This window comes from Acomys minous, assembly GCF_964271855.1.
Source record: "Acomys minous genome assembly, chromosome: 2".
NCBI lineage: Eukaryota > Metazoa > Chordata > Mammalia > Rodentia > Muridae > Acomys > Acomys minous.
Window position 1 is genome coordinate 166399 of NC_140484.1, and position 17829 is coordinate 184227.

Here is a 17829-nt window from a genome sequence, read left to right on the forward strand (position 1 = left end):
CTGGGCAGAGTGGCAAGTATGAAGACAATGAGGTGAAAAAAGGGTAAGGACCCAATTACCATGAGAGACAGGAATCCAAGAAGGGTTCCAATTAAGAGGTGGGTGGGAAGCTCATATAGATAAATGAAGCTAAAAGCCATACCTCTCCTGGTCAGATGGTAACAAAGAGCACCAGCAGCCCCAGAAGAGAGAATCTCGTGGCTGGCCAGACAATGGGACCATGAGAAGTGAGGGACCTCACTAGGTTTATGAAGACATCTCACCACTCAGGACTCCAAAGGCCTTGAGTCAAACTCAAGGGTGGGGTAACAAAAAGTGCAGGCAGAGACAGACAGTGTGGCATCCATGCCCATCTGCCATCTTCCAAGAGGCCCTGCAGGAAGAAAAGAGTGAGAGGACCAACAGCAGGGGAGCAAGAAACCGGTCCTGGAAAGGAAGGGAAGAGACAGGTGGGCAGTAGGAACAGCTGCTAGCCTGGGGACTTCTGACAGGTGGTGCCACAGGGCATCCTGTAGCAGGTGTCATCTCCACTGCCCTGACTGTAGGTGAGAATCAGCTCCAGCTGCTCTGCCTCCTCTTTTGCTACCTGAACCCTGGGAAAAGCATCATCAGAAGTAGAAAATGTCTGTGGTCCTGTCTATATAACTGAATTGTGTCCCTTCCTTTCAGACATACAGTAAGCCAGTCACAAATATGCGAAGAAGGCCACGCGTGGTGGCACACGCCTTTAATCCCAGTAGTTACAGGCAGAGGCAGGCAGATCATTGTGAGTTCAAGGCCAGCCTGGTCTACAAAATGAGTCCAGGACACCCAAGGCTACACAGAGGAACCCTGTCTTGAAAAAAAAACCAAACAAACAAACAAATATTTGGAGAGGAAATGAATGTAGCTTCTACTCCTGCATGTCAAGCCTACCCTGCTCACGCATCTTTTGCTATCTACTCTCACCCCAAGGGCAGCTTCAAAAGCTCTCAGAGCTACACTAATCTTTCAGGCTGGAGGCACTCTTGATCCCCGTGGCCTGATTCAGTCTCTGTTTAACCTTCACAGTTTTGTGCAGAAAGTCCATCAGAGCAGTATGGATGGTGACCTCCCAAAAGTGCCCAAGGTTGTCCACATCATGGAGAAATCACAGGCAACACAGACATGACTTTTTGCTTTGGGGCTGTATTTGAATCTAGATTTTGCTTTTGCAGAGCTCTGGGACTCTGAGAAACTTACTATTCTCTCTGAATCTCTAGGTCCTTATTCCCAAGGCATCACTAGAAAATGGCCTCAGGCCCACAGGGTTTTGCATTGATAAATATGGCCATCAGAATTGCCTGGTTAGATGACGCTGACAATGCTGAGCCTACTAACCTAGCAGTTTCCTGTTCAACCAGTGTCCACAGGTCTGTCTCTGTCCTTCTTGCCCTTGTTGTTTCTCGGATTCTTGATACTGGGGATGTACCTCTGGCACCTGTCCTACTACCCACGTTGTGACCCAGTGTCAAGTGTGTTTTTACTCATCTTCCTGGGAGGCTCCACCATGGGACAACCTGGGACAGCTCCACCATGCCTAGAGTAAAAGCTGGCTACAGACCAGTGGATGGGATTGGCTAGCCCATTCATGTGTATGGTAGATGAAGTCTCTCCCAGCTAGAGGCAGGAGGATGAGGAGATGGGCTTGGAGATACCACCCAGGCCCTCCAAATCTGCAGAGTTAGTGAACACAGATCTGAAGGGCCAAATGGACTGAGGGAAAGGGTTACATAAAGGAGAAGAATGCTGCCTGATCCAGGTTGCCAGCAGCCACTGCCAAAGCCAGGCCCTGCCACCTGGCAACTTCCTAGGTTCCTGGAATAAAGAAAGGGCTTAACACATGAATGAAGGAATCAATGAATCAATGACTGAGCAGCCAAACTTTACAGCAGAACTTGGCCACCAGCAACCAAGAGGAGCAAGAAACATAGCACTTTGTTGAACAAAACAGCAGGGTTCACCAAAACAGTGACCACCATGATAGTGGAGAAGTGGAGAATGAAGTCAGCCACACTTGGGCAGTCTTGCCCTCTGGTGCTGTTAATTTAATTCTCCCAACACTCGCAGTCTGATCTGGCAGAGAAGAAGACAGGCTCGGGGAGTCTAATCACTTGCTCACAGTCACTGAAGACAGAGCCTGTTGCAAACCCCAGGCTCCTGCCACTGTAGTTCTGTTTCTTGCTGCCCCCTCCAACCTCATTGCTCAGGCCTGGCTCAGTGGCTCTGTCTTCCCTGTTCTGCAGTCCCAAGCCCCAGTGGTAGGGCCATTCTGTGCTGCTCCAAGCAGGGGTTTCCCCCAAGGACATCTAACAACAACACCCCAGCATGTAGCTCTGCTGGCAGAATGTCCTCTCCTACAACTTAACCATGCCTTCCCTTGAGGCATGCTGAAACCCAGAACTAGAAAAGTGTCCTTAGCAAGCAGTGCAGCTAAACATGTATACCTAGGCCATTTCTGACAAAAGAAGAAAAAAAAAACTTCAAAGCTGATAGCAATAGCTTCTTTCAGCCCACATTTCCAGGCCTTTTGAAAGAATTTAGTGCAGAAAACAAGATCTCTCAGCAATCAGTCTAAGACTAGGGAGGGGTAAGTGATTTTTTTCCTCTCTGGAGGAGAACAAAGATGTTCAAGCAAAAATTCTGGGGGGAAAAAAGGCAGAATTCTGTGTTAGGGAGCTGGCTCAGCTGTTCAAGGTCCTTGCTGTACACTTCTGGTGACCTGAGTTCAATTCTTAGAAACCAAGGAAAGGAAAAGAAAAGAATTGATTTCACAAAGTTGTCCTCTGGCCCCCGGCAGCCCCCCCAACGTGTGTACACACACACGAGGCTAGGAGGGGCACACATGTGGTCGGGCATGGGAACTGCCCTGTAACCCCAGCTGTTGAGAATGACGAGGCAAGAAGAGTACACATTCAAGGCCTATTTGGGCTACAGAGTAAGTGCAAGGCCAACCTGGGCAATTTGATAAAAGTCTGTCTTGTGATAAAAGGGAAAAAGATGGGTGGTAGAGTCCTGGGTTCAATCTGCACCACTGAAAAAAACTAAAATATGACAAAAAAATCCCCAAATATTAAAAAAATCACAAACTGAAAACAAGTATCTGGCTTCTAAGCGGGAGACACTAATCTGCTACTAGTGTCTACTACCTTGGCAATTTAAAATTTCTTCTTTTTAAATTGTTTTGAAATTTCATTCATAGACATATTTTAACGTGTGTGTGTGTGTGTGTGTGTGTGTGTGTGTGTGTGTGTGGTGTGTATCTCACATGCATATCACTATGCAGTGAAACTCAGATTATAACTTTTGGGAGTTCTAACTGAGGCCGTGTCTCTCTTGTCTCTGATGCTGCCCTTGTATGTACTCCAGGAGAGCTGGCCTATGAGCTTCAGGACCATTGTCCTGTCTCCAGTCACCCTTAGGAGCTCAGGAACTGCAGGTACATGCCAACATATCCACATTTTTCATGGATTCCAGCGATGAAACTCATGTTGTCAGGATTAAGAGGCTGGCACATTTACCTATTGAACCCTAGCCTGTGCTCAGTTTTCTTTGTTTATTTATTTTAATAATGAAGAGGAAAAAAAGAATTAAGGTCTACAGAGATAGCTCCAGCAGTTAAGAGCACTGGCTGCTCTTCCAGAGGTCTTTGAGTTCAATTTCCAGCAACCATATGGTGGCTCACAACTATCTATAATATAATCTGATGCCCTCTTCTGGCATGCAGATGTACATATAGACAGAGCACCTGTGTACATAAAATAAATTAATAAATCTTTAAGAAAAGAAGTAAAAGATTACCGAAAACTAACTTAAAAAGAGAACACAAGGGGGCTAGAGAGATGGCTCAGCGGTTAAGAGCACTGACTGCTCTTCCAGAGGTCCTGAGTTCAAGTCCCAGCAACCACATGGTGCCTCACAACCATCTATAATGTGATCTGATGCCCTCTTCTGGCCTGCAGGTGCATCTACAGACAGAGCACTGTGTACATAATAAATAAATAAATAAATAAATAAATAAATAAATAAATAATGAACCATTAAAAATTTTTCTAAAAAAAGAGAACACAAGGATAGCACAACTGGGAAAAAAAAAGCAGCACTCAAGTTCTCTGGATTATAGATTTCCTTTCTGTGACTGTCTGGAAAGGGCTGCAGCTAGCAGCCAGTAAGCACCCAATGCCCACTACGGCTCTTTAGAGGATCATCCAGTGGTTGTTGTATTTCATTTTTAATTTGAAAAGTTCCTGCATCCCCCAAATATCTTCTGTCCACACTTTTTCTTGCTCCTCTCTGCTGGGTGCAAGCTTCAGGTATTCAAAAAAAGGGATGTTTAATTTGCTGAGGCAAACACCAAGGGAGGAAGGTGCAGTGGTTTGCTGGGCTTCACTGCCAAGATATTGCCATTCACATGGCCCTGGGAAATAAATTCCATAAATAGTATCTTGGCAGAGACCATTAAAGTGTTGGTCCAACATCACTTTATAGGGCAAAATGCTGACATGCTTAGGCCACTGCAGGTCGTCTGGCCTTTAGTGTTGGTCTGAGGTCCCTATTGATGCATAAACCAGCTTATTTTTTTTCCCCATTTTCAGTGCAGAGCCCTAAAGCACACAAAAGGTCTTTCTTGTGCCTGCTAACTGCAGGGGATGAGGGACAGGGGTTGGAAAGACAGAGGCTGCTCACATGTCATCTGCCTCCTGGGTCCTATCCCAGGCCAGGTTAACAGAGAGAGACAGAACATTCCAGAGAAAGTGAAGGCAGGAGAGAGAATACTGTATATACTGCTCTGGTATAGTTTAAAGAGCAACACTGAGAGCAGGAAATGTGGTTCAATGTTACAGTATTTGCCTAGCATCAACAAGGCCTTGGGTTGAATCCCAAGCACTGCAGAAGACTGAAAGGCTACAGTGTAATGCAAAGGCTTCATCTGAACAGCATGTAATGGACAAATGTGAAGGGGAGGGGGTGAGGGACAAACAAGATAGCTCAGCCAGTAAGCCTGATGACTTGACTTCAATCCTTGGGATCCAAAGATGGACGAAAAGAACCCATTCCTCAAGATGTCCTAACCTACACACACACACACACACAAACTTGTAGATTTCTACAGGGCTTTATGGCCAAGGGCTTATGCTCAAGATAACTTGAAACACACACACACACACACACACACACACACACACACACACACACACACGTGATAGGGAGGGAAGGAAGGCTGGGCATCTGTGTTGATGTTGAATTGTGGGTAATAGGTGAGTTCCCAATACTCTGCTGATATAGTCACTCACCTACAGAAGGGTCACTGTGAGAACATGGACACTAGGCTTTGTTCACTAATACGTCCCCAATGACAGATACCTAATACATTTGACAAATTGGAAAGGGTTGTAATGACAGGGGAAATACTTTTATATCGTGAAAGAAAGAAGTGAGAAGCAAGGCTAGGGGACTGGGGTAGAATGCTAACCTTGTAAGCATGAGTTTGGCCCCCAGAGTGGTGAAGGTGTCTTCTGGCCCCTATACACACCGGTATACATGTACTTACACGCACATGAACATGAACAGTACATATGGGCATGCCCAAAAAAGGAGTGGGGTGAAGAGAGAATTGAAAAAAAGAGAAATACACAGAGAACACATGTGTAGGTGTAGCTTGGTGACAGGACTCGCTCAGGAAGGCCTTGACTCCATCCCAAGCACTACAGTGGAAGAATAAGAACTAAACTGCATGTAGGAGAAACAAGGAAAAAGATAGAAGATATTACTTAAAACTCTTAACTATGAGCCAGGCAGTAGTGGTGTACACCTTTAATCTGCACTTGGGAGACAGAGGCAGGTGGAATTCAAAAATAGCCTAATCTATAGAGTGAGTTCCGGGACAGCCAGGATTACACATAGAAACCCTGTCTCAAAAACAAACAAACCATCAAAGCAAAAGAGTCTTAACTATGGCTTGATCTGAGTGGTAATAATTCAGTTGCTATCACTGAAACAACAAAATGAGGAACCATGCAACATGGCTAGGGAAATGTCCTCTGACAGCATTCCTATGGCCCAGTGAGGACACATCAGCTAGGGCCTGTAAGAGGAAGGAAGGAAGGCACCACTCAGACCTACAGAACCAAGATCTTTCAGACCCTCTTCCTTGAATCCCATGAGTCCCAAGAGAAGGTCTGGTGTGGTTTCAATCGAATCTTCTCAAGAAGGCAGGTTGGAGTCCTAGCCTCCAGTAACCCAAGATGTGTCTCTATTTGGAAATAGGGTTCCTATGAAGTAATGAGTTTTAAATTGGATAGAGTCTAAGCCAAAAGGACTGGCACATTTATAGAAAAGGGACACTTTAATACTCACACACCTATTCAGATGAAGAAGCAAAGATGGCAGACAGGTCTGCGAGGCAGCACAAAGGTCAGTAAACTGCCAGAAGCTGGGAGAGGAATGTTTATAGGGAGGACTCAGGCCTGATGACACTTGAAATGTAATTACCCAGCCTTTAGACCCTGTAAACTGGGCAGTGTGTGGTACTTTGTTACAACATCTCAGGCAAACCGACAGAGTGAAGGAAATTTCCCTCAGGGTGCCTTAGCAAGTCCCTTGTTTCCCTAGGGCTCAGCTAAATGTGAACGGTAGAGTTTCAAATTTGTCTTCAGTTTTAGCCCTGCAGAGTAGCCTCTGTTTTGTTTTGTTTTGTTTTGTTTTGTTTTGTTTTGTTTTGTTTTGTTGGTTTTTCGAGACAGGGTCTCTCTGTGTAGTCTTGGCTCTCCTAGACTCACTTTGTAGACCAGGCTGGCCTCGAACTCACAGCGATCTACCTGCCTCTAACTCCCGAGTGCTAAATCCAGATCATCTAGAAACCCATCCCCAGAATTGCCAAAGCAGAGAGCCACTGGCCAGCAGCACAGGCATCTCATGAGTGCTGAGCCCAGGTTGTTCCTTCAAGAGCATTAGGCCTCTCATGAAGGGCATAAGAAGGGCCTGGTCCACCTTAACCCTCCAAGTGTGTCAGCTGCACACAGGTCACCTGATGCTCTACACCTACCACATCTAAAATTACCCTCCAAGGACAAGCAGATGCCGTGCTTTATCAGAGCACGGTTAAGTGGTAGATCGACAGACTTAGTGCGCCCTTATCACCCCAAGGTTGGCAGTGACGTCCACAGACACTTGGTTACCCTGGTAATGAAATCAAGGGCTCACTTCCAGTCTGACAGCCTGAAAGGCACTGGGACATAGGGACATGCGAGACTCACGTGACTGTCCACTCTGGCCTACAAACCCCTCTGGGAGCACAAAGCCACCAAGCAGCAAAACAGCAATTCCTTACAGCAACTGTGGAATACAGCCTTTGTTCACTGAGTGTTTGGGGACTTTGATGAGAATTTTGTTGTTTTTTTCTGGTGGATTGGTTTTTCTTTTTCTTTTCTTTTTTTAAATTTTTTTTCTTTTTTCTTTTTTAAAATATATTTTATTAATTTATTCATATTACATCTCAATTGTTATCCCATCCCGTGTATCCTCCCAATCCTTCCTCACTCCCATTTTCCTCTTACTCCCTTCCCCTGTGACTGTGACTGAGGGGGACCTCTTCCCCCTGTATATGCTCATAGGGTATCAAGTCTCTTCTGGTAGCCTGCTATCCTTCCTCTGAGTGCCACCAGCCTGCCCATCCAAGGGACGTGAGTTTTTCTTTTTCTTAAAAAAATTTTTTTCATTAACTTATTCATGTGTATGTATGTTTTGCCTGCATGTATGTCTATATATCACATGCATGTCTGGTACTCAAGGAACCCATAGGAAGGGATCAAATCCTCTTGAACTAGAGTTACAGCCAGTTATGAAGCTGCCATGTTGGTGCTGGGAATTGAACCTTAGCAGGCAGTGTTTTTAGCCACTGAGTTATCTCTCCAGCCCCAGGCTGTGTTGCTTTGTTTTGTTTTAGCTGGGTGTCACTGGATAGCCCAAGCTGGTCTCCAACTTACGGCAATCCTCTCCAGCCTCTATCACTTGAGTTCTGAGATTGTAATGAGCGCTATCAAATCTGGCCAGGTTTACTTAGTTGTAATTATGCCAATCACATGCCTTTTATGTGACTGTAAACATTCTGCAAAATTACCTTACAAATAAAATTGAGTCTCTATGTGCCTGCCTCAGTGCTCAGGTTTCTGAGACATATACATCCTTTCAAGGAAAGATACCTCCTAGCCAGAAGAGGGGTCTGGGCAGGGTATGATGCTTTCTATAGTCTTGTGAGGTATGTTTTGCAGTTGATAGGAGGCAGGTACATGGTGACTCATGGATGTAGGGGAAGGTGCTCTAGGAAAAGGATGGCTCAGATAATTCCAGTCCCTGGGACATTGAACCCACTCACTCACTCACTCACTGGTGTCAGTCAGAAACTAACAGCCCCATTCACCACTTAGATGCAATGCAACTTTTCTGAGAAATTCAGAAGTCCTCTCAAAAGGTCCTTAACTCAGCACCACCGTGATGATGGTAATGGGTATGAGACTATCTGTTGCCTACCTAATGGCTCTACCAAGTTGACAGAAATGTCTCCAAACAAAGAAATATAACTCGAATAAATCAGCAACTTGTTCTATACCCCCCACAACTGGAAGCAGCAGAGCAACTATTTGACCTTCTCAACACTGATCGGACCATCCCACCCAGCAACATCACTTCAACAGATGGCCAAGGACCCAGTGCTAGCACGATAACTCCCAGGTCACATTATTTGTTGACTGAGGTTAAATGAATAGCCAATGAACAGGCTAATTCAAAGTAGTCAATATGCTTTGGGGCTTTCCTGACAGTTAACCTATCTTTTCCTCTGGGAATGTCACCAGCTAAGCCCTGTTGCTCCTAGGAAAACTTAACGTGTTGGTATATATGGCTCTCTCCACAGGACAACTCCATTTCCCTCAGCCAGTGAGGGCTGCAACACATGGTGACACACTAGGCACAGCAGCCATTCTCTTTCAATAGCTTCCTCACAAGTGTCACTCCTGATGGGGTTAGGGAGGGCTTTGATTTATTATATAGCTTTTGGATACTTCCTATAGAAAATAATCAGTCCTCTCACTTAAGCCCCATTTTACTTTTAAAAAAATAAAAGAATAAAGTATGAAATGATCCTGAGATAAATAAATTAAAATGTCACACTTTTGCCCAATAGAACCATTAGAGTCACTAAAAAATATCTGTAGTCCTCAATAATCTTTTACCTTTATGATGACATTTCCAATCTTTCAAGGTTTGGACATTCTGAGAAATTCTTTGATTTGAGTCGTCTAACAAACTTACATGAACAGTTATCCTATTAACTAATAAAGTTGTGGTTGGGCTCTATCCTTTTCTCTCATGCAACTGTGTCTGTAATCACTTAACTCACGTCTGAGGCTCACATGAAAAGTCGATTCAAGCAGGAAAGATTCCCTGTCTTCATACTTATTACTGCCAGTAACTGCTCCGGTGTCTAGGCCAAGGGAGTAAGACCCAGCCAGCCACCTTGCCTGCCCTTCCTTCCCGCCATCCATCTGTTCTTTCCTCCATCCACTTCACTGTGCCACAGTGAGGACTGAAATGGAGAAGTGTGACTATAGCCCTTGAAAACTTCTCATAAAGATGTTACAGGAGACTAAAATTCATGCTCCTTCTTCCAGGAAAGTTCCAATGGGTGGAAATTGCTGCCATTATTCTCCATCTGAACAACTGGCCCCTCATCATCATGAAATGTTCTCAGTCAGGTAATCACATCTCTATGTTAGTCACTGTCTTGTGCTCAGCCATGATTAAGCTCTGTTTTGCATACCTGGTGGGTGACACACAGCAAATGCAAAATAAATATTACTGACTAAGTAGATGAGTGTGCAATGCACAAATAGAAGACACAGTATAGAAAGAGAGAGAGAGAAACATCTGTTCTTGGAGTGAATAACGAGTCCCTATGATTTAGTACTGGTTGGAGCGTGGGGCCCAAATGTTTGTGCTCAGATAGTGCTGGGTAGTGGGAAGCTGTAGTTCAAAGCCAAGGGATAATACTGTCTAGGTGGTCATTCAGCTATGAAAGTCTGCCCACTCATTTATTTAACTGGAATTTATTTTTTATTTATTAACTGGAAAGGGGGTTTTAGACAATATGCTTCCAATTCCTTGAGACACGGATTCTCTACAATGCTACCATAACTGTGCTAAGTACTCGAGTTGTAGTTTTACAGGGTCATGGGCTGATCCAGGAGCCCAGACTTGTCTTCTTAAACAGTGCAAAAAAGACCACGGCTGGGTCTTATCAATATGCTGATATTCCTTATCTTGGAGGATAAGAGTGGGTAAAGGTGTTAAGTTTAATACTTTCAAGCTTAAAGCCCTAAATCGAAACTATCATTACTTTAAGTCAAAAACATTAGCTAAGGTTAAATTTAGTCACAGCAAATAAATGTCATGAATGTTTTAAAAAGAGCCCTAATTTAAAATATTTTGTGTCAATCCTCATCCAGCCAATATTTAATAATCCCTAGTATGTGGCAGGCAGTACTTAGGGAGTGAATGAGGTAAAACACAGACACTTCTAACCCAGAATAGTTGGCCCTGTAGAGAAACAGAAAATATACAAGTAAATGAACAAATGAAGATGACTTCAAATGGGGTTATGAGCAAAGACCATTCAATAAACAGCTCTGCATGAAAGAACACAATTATAGCAGGCTCTGCCTTAGATGGCTCCCCATTGGAGCTGATACTTAGTCTGGGACCTTAAAGTCCTCTGGCAAAACAAAGTGTAGGAAAGGACATTCTAGGTGGAGGGAACAGCAAGAGCAAAGGCCCTAGAGCTGGAAACAAGCTTGAGGAATTCACAGGACAATGAAGTGTCCAGAGCACCTGTGAACGGAGGAGGGAGTGACCTAAGGACACTCAGGGTGGACTGAAGAAGGCAAGGCAGAGACAGCGCTGCCAAAGACCTGCAACTTCCTATTGATATCACCTAGCCTTTCACCAAGGTCTACCTAAAAACTCACACTTCCTTTGACTACAAAGGTACACATGCCCACAGTGATATTAGGAGTGCCTGGGACTTGTTATCAGCAAACTGTAAATCCACTCATATCGTGATTGCTGCAGATATCCAAAAATATCACTTACGCCCATCACAGATACAAAATCATAATAGCTATTAACCAGCTTTTAGGCCTGGTTTATTTTAAGTATTAATTTAAAAAACCATATATATTTCTATATTTTACATTTTTAAAGTATTTAATAACTGTATTTGAAAGTAATTGGTTTCCTTGGTAATTCTGTGTGTTCCATTTTGCATATGAAAAAAAGTATTATTCTGAAAAGGGGTCCTCAGGCTTCATGCCAGGCAAAACTTTCTGTCACCCATGACCTATGACCTACAGGTCAGAGTTAGAGGTTCATTCCAAGCAAAGTAGAAAAGCGAATGTGGGTTGGAGGTTGGGTGTGAAACAGAGGAATAATTGTCATTTTCTAAAGTCATCTGGGGGCTGGGCAGGGAGGATTTGTGGCTGCCCAAGGCAATGCTGAAGGCAGGAGAAAGCTGTGACTTTCAGCAATCACTGTTCTAGGTGACTCTAAGGAGGTAGCGTCTCAGGGTCTTTGTCAGCCTAACTCCTCCTGTGTGAGGCACAGCCTTCCCACTGTGCCGTCCAGTGAGCCTTTCTCAGAGCCTGTCCTGGGACATCTTCTCAGGGAGCTTCAGAAAATGAGCTCATCTGTCCACAAGAAAAACAAACTTGGTGTTTGCCACTGTTTGGTTTGTGTATTGGTCTAGAAAAGAAATGAGATTTTTATGTAAGAAAGTCTTCCAGCAGGACCCCAGCAGCGGCTAGGCAAACACCACAGCGACAGACTATAAACAGGCGGCAGGCCCAACCCCTGGCCCAGGCCCATGTACGGCAGCCCCTCTGCTTACATCAGCCTTCCTGTTTTCTCCAGCCTTTTCCCTACTGCATCTGCACACAGAGGCTTTTCAATACTCTCTCAGAGAAGCAAGTCATCGTTCTCACACAGCAGGCCTGGTTCTCAGACCAGCAGATACAGGCTCCACCAAGAAACCTGTGAAGGGACTTAAACTGGGCTGGTGCGGTTGGGTGAGGGTCCATTGTGCAGGGGACTCCAGGAGCAGAGTCTTGTGCTCCTAGCTCTCCAAACCAGAAGTAAACAGAATAGGGAAGGTACAAGGGGAAGAATCAGGAGGAAGTCCTCTAAGAAAAAAGGGTTAATGAAGGCATCTGGCCCCCTAAACTTGGATGAAATCTGGATATTGCAAGGTCTTCCCAGCTGCACTGTCTGCTCCTTTCTGAACACTTGCTTTTGGAGTTGGGGATTTAGCTCAGCGGAAGAGTGCTTCCCAAGGTTCAGTTCTCAGTGCTGGAAAAAACTTTTTACTTTTTAACTATTTTATTTATTTTATGTAATGGGTATTTTGTCCGCATGTATATACAAACACCATGTACATGCCTGGTATCCAAGGCAGCCAGCAGATGGCTCGGGTTTTTGGAACTAGAGTTGTGACCTATCATCTGGGTATTGAGCCTGGATCCTCTGGAAGAGCAGCCAGTGTTCTTAACCACTGAGCCATCTATCCAGCCCTATCTGCTCCTTTTTAGAGGGGGAAAAAGGTTCTTTCTTTCTTCCTTCCTCTTGAGAAGAAGTAAGGGCCTTTTATTTCATTAGCAATAGCATATAAAGCTTTGTTTCCCCTAACGCCCTATCAAGGGCATAATAGAAGCAAAAGGGAAAACCTTTGATTCCTCACATCTCAATGTCCTCACTCATCTGCTTTCTCTCTACCTTCCAGAATCTTCTATGCTTCCTAGAGTTTTCAACTGCCCTTGGTAGAAGGGACAGAGAACACTGCATCTACTTGTTTGGAACCAGAAGTCCCTGTACATTTTTATACTCTTAAGAAGCACATAAATGCAACACAGCAAAATATGCAGACTTCTTTCATCTGGACGGTAGCAATGTGCTGTGTTCATCAGACCTATTTGGTATGTTTGCTATGTCTCCACAGGAGCTGAGCCCTTGGCTGTTGTTGGAGGTGGCCATGTGGGGGCTAGATAAAGACAACTAGGCTAAATCAATGGGTTAGTGGCTCCACCATAAATATCAACCTCCGAAGTGAGAGAAATAATGAGCCTAAAACAGAGCTGCCTCACAAGAGCAGGATGCATAGGATCCAGGAAAAACAGGGAGTTATCTCTGGGGATTCCGGTATCGTGCCCAAAGTACCCTGTGTCATTTGCCTATGGTTACTATAAAAATTATCATAAACTAAATGGATTGAAACATCACATACTATTTTGTAGAACTAAGTGGATCAAAACCTTGCACATTTATTATCTTACAGTTCTGTAGGCTGGGAGTCTGACCCGGGCCTCACTGAATTAAAAACAAGGTGCAAGCAAGGCTGGCTTCTGCTGGGTTAGGGTCCAGAGGAGACTCTTCTTGGGGGACTCCAGCCGGTCCTGGCTCATCTTCTCTGCTCTCCCTTGATTTGGAATACTGTGAGCAGGTTAAAGAGCCACTGTGCTTCAGTTTCTCCTACTGGAGCTAAATAACAGCCTCAAAGGATACCTGGGAAGTAACAGTTCATCCTGGCACACACCAAATAACGAACAAATGCTGGTTGTATCTTTAGGCCATTAGCAAAGATGTAAGATGGAGCCAGAATTCCTGTGTTTGCTTAGCTGAGTTGTGCTGGCCTGGTTGTACAGAGGCCTTGGCAGTTAATGTGTTCCTTACCTATGGTCCTTCGGAGGTCTTCACACTGGCTGATGTGAGGAAACTTCAGGATTTCCTTCCACTTCTTGCTTTTTCCTTTGCGTTTTCCTCCACCCCCTGCAGAGATGGAAAGATACCACTGATGTTGGTGCTACCCAAAGCTCTGGAGCTTGCATCCTACCCCCATGAATTTCTCCACCAGCTTCTGGACTTTAGATCAAGCCAAAACGTGTTCTGGGCCCAACACACACACACACACACACACACACACACACACACACACACACACTTCCCAGACATAAGGATTCAGCTTCCAGAACAAGGCTGACAAATTCTGGAAGACATAATAATGTTCTCCAAAGATGTCCTAATTCTGGGAATGTATTAATACTTTAAACTACTTTAAAGATTAAAGACAGAATTATAGGCAACAATAGAGACATTTTCTTGAATTACCCAACTTGGTCTATAATGGCTAATCATTGTCAATTTTACTATATTTAAAATCACCTAGAAACAGCCAGGCATGATGGCACACTTGGGAAGCAGAGGTAGTTGGATCTTTGTAAGTTTGAGGTCAGGCTGTCCAGGACAACCAGGGTTGTTACTCAGAGAAACTCTGTCTCAAAAAACCTAAATAAATAAATAAATAAATAAACAAACAAATAAAATCAGATTAGGTGCACTTTCAAATGTTTCTGAAGGTATTACCTGAAGTGGAAAGTGTTACACTGAATAAGTATGGTACTGTTCCATGAGCTGGGGGTAAAGAAAAATGAAAAATAATAAATCTAGCTAAGTATCAGCTTTCTCTTTTCTCTGCTGCCTGGTTCATTGTGATGCAAAGCACTCCACTCCACCACATTCTCCCAGACATCTTCAAAGGGTCTTACCCTCTGAAACACTGAACTAAAATAAATTAATCCTGCAGGAATTTGGTCTCAACAACACAAGAACAACCAATAAAAAGGTCCAATGGAACCAAGGGAGGTAGAAGCATCAGATCTGAGTAAAGAAATATGAGAAAAGGCTGGTCTGGCCACTGTGATGGAAGCAACCTCAAGTTAAGGAACGGAGATGCCAGAGAAGGCCAGAGAATAGAGTCTCCTCTGGACCCTAACCCAGCAGAAGCCAGCCTTGCTCACACCTTGTTTTTAATTTAGTGAGACCTGGGTCAGACTCCCAGCCTACAGAACTGTAAGATAATAAATGTGCAAGGTTTTGATCCACTTAGTTCTACAAAATAGTGTGTGCTGTTTCAATCCACTTAGTTAATGGTAATTTTTAAAGTAATCATAGGAAAACAATACAAGGAACTTTGGGCAGGTTGCTTTCCCATCACCACCACCTCCTAGAAAAATGACCTCCACACCTACATTGGCCCTTAAGTTCCGCTAAAGTCCCCACAATACACCTAGCCTTCTATAACTCAGGCAGGCTGGAACAATGTCTAATGTCTTAACAAACAAATCTGCCTCAAAAAGATCACCACCCCAGACAACTAGCACAAGTAGGCTGTTGGGTTGCTATAAATTACATATTTAATGACTGAAAGTGTTGACATTCTTTATTTTGTCAACAGAACTTGATTTTTTTTGGTTGGTTGGTTTTTCGAGAAAAGGCTTCTCTGTGTAGCCCTGGCTATCCTGGAACTCACTCTGTAGACTAGGCTGGCCTTAAACTCAGAGATCTGCCAGCCTCTGCCTCCCAAGTGGCAGGAGTAAAAGTATCTTGAGATACAGGCAAGTTAGGCCCAGTCTTGTTACTGTAGAAATGCCTCCATCATCCTGGCCACAGCTTCCCCCAGGCCTACTGCCCCACTTGAGGGGGTTGTGAGGCATACAAGGGAGGTCCCGATATCTGACCTGCCTGCTTTGTAGAGCCCAGACAGGATTCTGGGTTATTTCCCAGGCTTAAGCACCTGGGAACCCATAGGCTTGGCGCATTTTCCTTGGCGACATTCAACCCTTGGTCACTGGCTCCCTTGCCTTATCTCTTTCTGGACCACTGCTCTCAGGGCCTTTGCACTGCTCTGCCAGGAATACCTGCTTCCTGCTTTTCTTATGTTTCTCACCCCTGCCTCTAGTCTCAGCTCGTACCACGATCCTGGAGACCTTCTCTAACCTGGTGAGATTGGATCTGCTTTCCACTTTATCCACACGGCTTGGCAGAGTTTGTGGAACTTTGGCTGGTTACTCAGATTGTCTCTCGAACACACACATCAGCTTAAGATGGCTCATCCATTCTCTCAGGACATTTCCATTCACTCATTTGAACTGCATGCGAAGTGACCACTAACGGTCAGGCCTGTACTCACAATGTACAGACATTGTTCTATGCGTGGTGTGTCTGCCCACACTGACAGCAGGCATACAGTAGCAGAGACCTGGTCTTGTATTTTCTGCCATTCTCTCCCAGCCTGTGGTAAGTACTCAGTGTCTGCTGATTGAATGTGAATGCATGCTTTGTCTCAGGCACCTGCACACATCACGTTACTTTGCCAACTCAAGTCTCCGTCAGCAATGGCCTTTCCTACCCCTCTATCTGCCAAAGCCCCATCTGGACTTTCAGGTATAGCTCCAACAGCCCCTTTCCGTCTGGCCCTTAGCCTCCTCAAAGGGGTGAGGGGAGACAATGATGCAGTTAACACAATACCCGGCAACTGTAAGTTTTCTTCATGTCAACTGATGGGAAAATAAGAACGACTGCTTGCAGGGATCGGTTACAACCTCTCCTGTGCTGTAGGCCTCGGCACTAGCTGGACCTTGAGTCCCACTCACAGATGAAAATTCTGAGCTCAGTGAGATAAACTCACCAAACTGACATTGTCAAAACTACATACAAGCACTAGCTCACAGCCATCTAGGGATGCAAGCAGCCTTGAGCCTCTCTGGCTTTACTGCCTGCTCCACTGTAGCCTCAGAGCCTGTAAAGACAACCCAGTCTCTTGTCACTATGGCAGTAACCACTCATTCCAAGCAGTAAAGCTCAATGAAACACGAGAGATGTATGTTTATTGGTGTGTTGGAGGAACCAGTTGCTAAGGTTGCAGTCCACCATGACCAGGTAGCCTTTCTAAGCTGATGGAGGGCTCCCTTTGTCTGCAAAGCCTCCTATTCACTGCCTGACATCATCTGGAGAGAGTCTCTAGGCACAGATGCCTCTAACTACAGCCTGGACATGACCTTTCACATAGTTCCCTGAAAACCTCTCCCCTTGCTGCCCATAGGATAATTAGGTACTGTGTTCCCTCTTCATATGATAGGACCATACTGCCAAATGCAAATAAAGTATTCCTGGCACACTTAGCCCCAGAAAATGGTGTGCACCTACCCTGGGACCCCTCCCCACTCCCCAAGAACTATATAACCTTTATTCACCCCAACTAAAGTTAAGCTATCTCACTTAAGTGCTTCCCAGAGGTTATGGTCCATCTGAATCCTTGCCTGCCCCTCCCTCTACTCCCTTTGTCCGCAGGGACCCATGGTCATGGTGCTGAGGGGTGGGGATCAGGGAGAGCCACAGTGGTGACTAGAACCAGAGAAGGAACATGGGAGAGGGTGGCCTCATACAGGAGAATGACCTAGAGATGGGCAGGATGGTTCATAGAATAAAAAAGGACAAGATGTAGGGCTGAGGTGCCAGCTGAACTTTGCTTGTTCATGGCTCTAGGAAAGGCCCCAACGGTCCAATGGGATAGGCCTTAAGCTTGAATGGGAAAGAGGACAGGGCAAAGCCTGGAGGAGGGGGACACTAAGAAAGTATGTGTGTCTCTGAACCTAGGAGCTTCAATTTCCTGCCAGGTCCTTCCAGCCCAGTCTCTTGAGACACTGCTTATCAAATATCACCTTCTTGCTTCTGCTTTCTCAGCTACCAAGTAATAATCTCCTCTTCCTCTGAGTGGCAGGAGGAAGGAAGGAGCCAACAAAGGCATGAAACCTTCAATGGGAAGGCATGCCTCAGCAGAGAATACAATACAGGACCTGCTAAGTAATAGCAGCCACCCTTTCTGACTCTTTTCCTTTCTTTAGTTATTTTTCCTTTTAGACAGAGCCTCAC

At 44.8% G+C, this 17829-nt stretch overlaps 1 protein-coding gene across 2 annotated transcripts in view; it reads right to left on the reverse strand.

The window, feature by feature from the left end:
- GRK5 (G protein-coupled receptor kinase 5) overlaps positions 1-17829 on the reverse strand; it is a 193933-nt gene that overhangs the window by 97725 nt on the left and 78379 nt on the right. For both annotated transcript variants that reach the window (XM_084748799.1, XM_084748798.1), the window contains exon 2: positions 13792-13887. In XM_084748799.1, coding sequence (XP_084604925.1) covers positions 13792-13887 — 96 coding nt within the window. The remainder of the gene's footprint in view (positions 1-13791; positions 13888-17829) is intronic.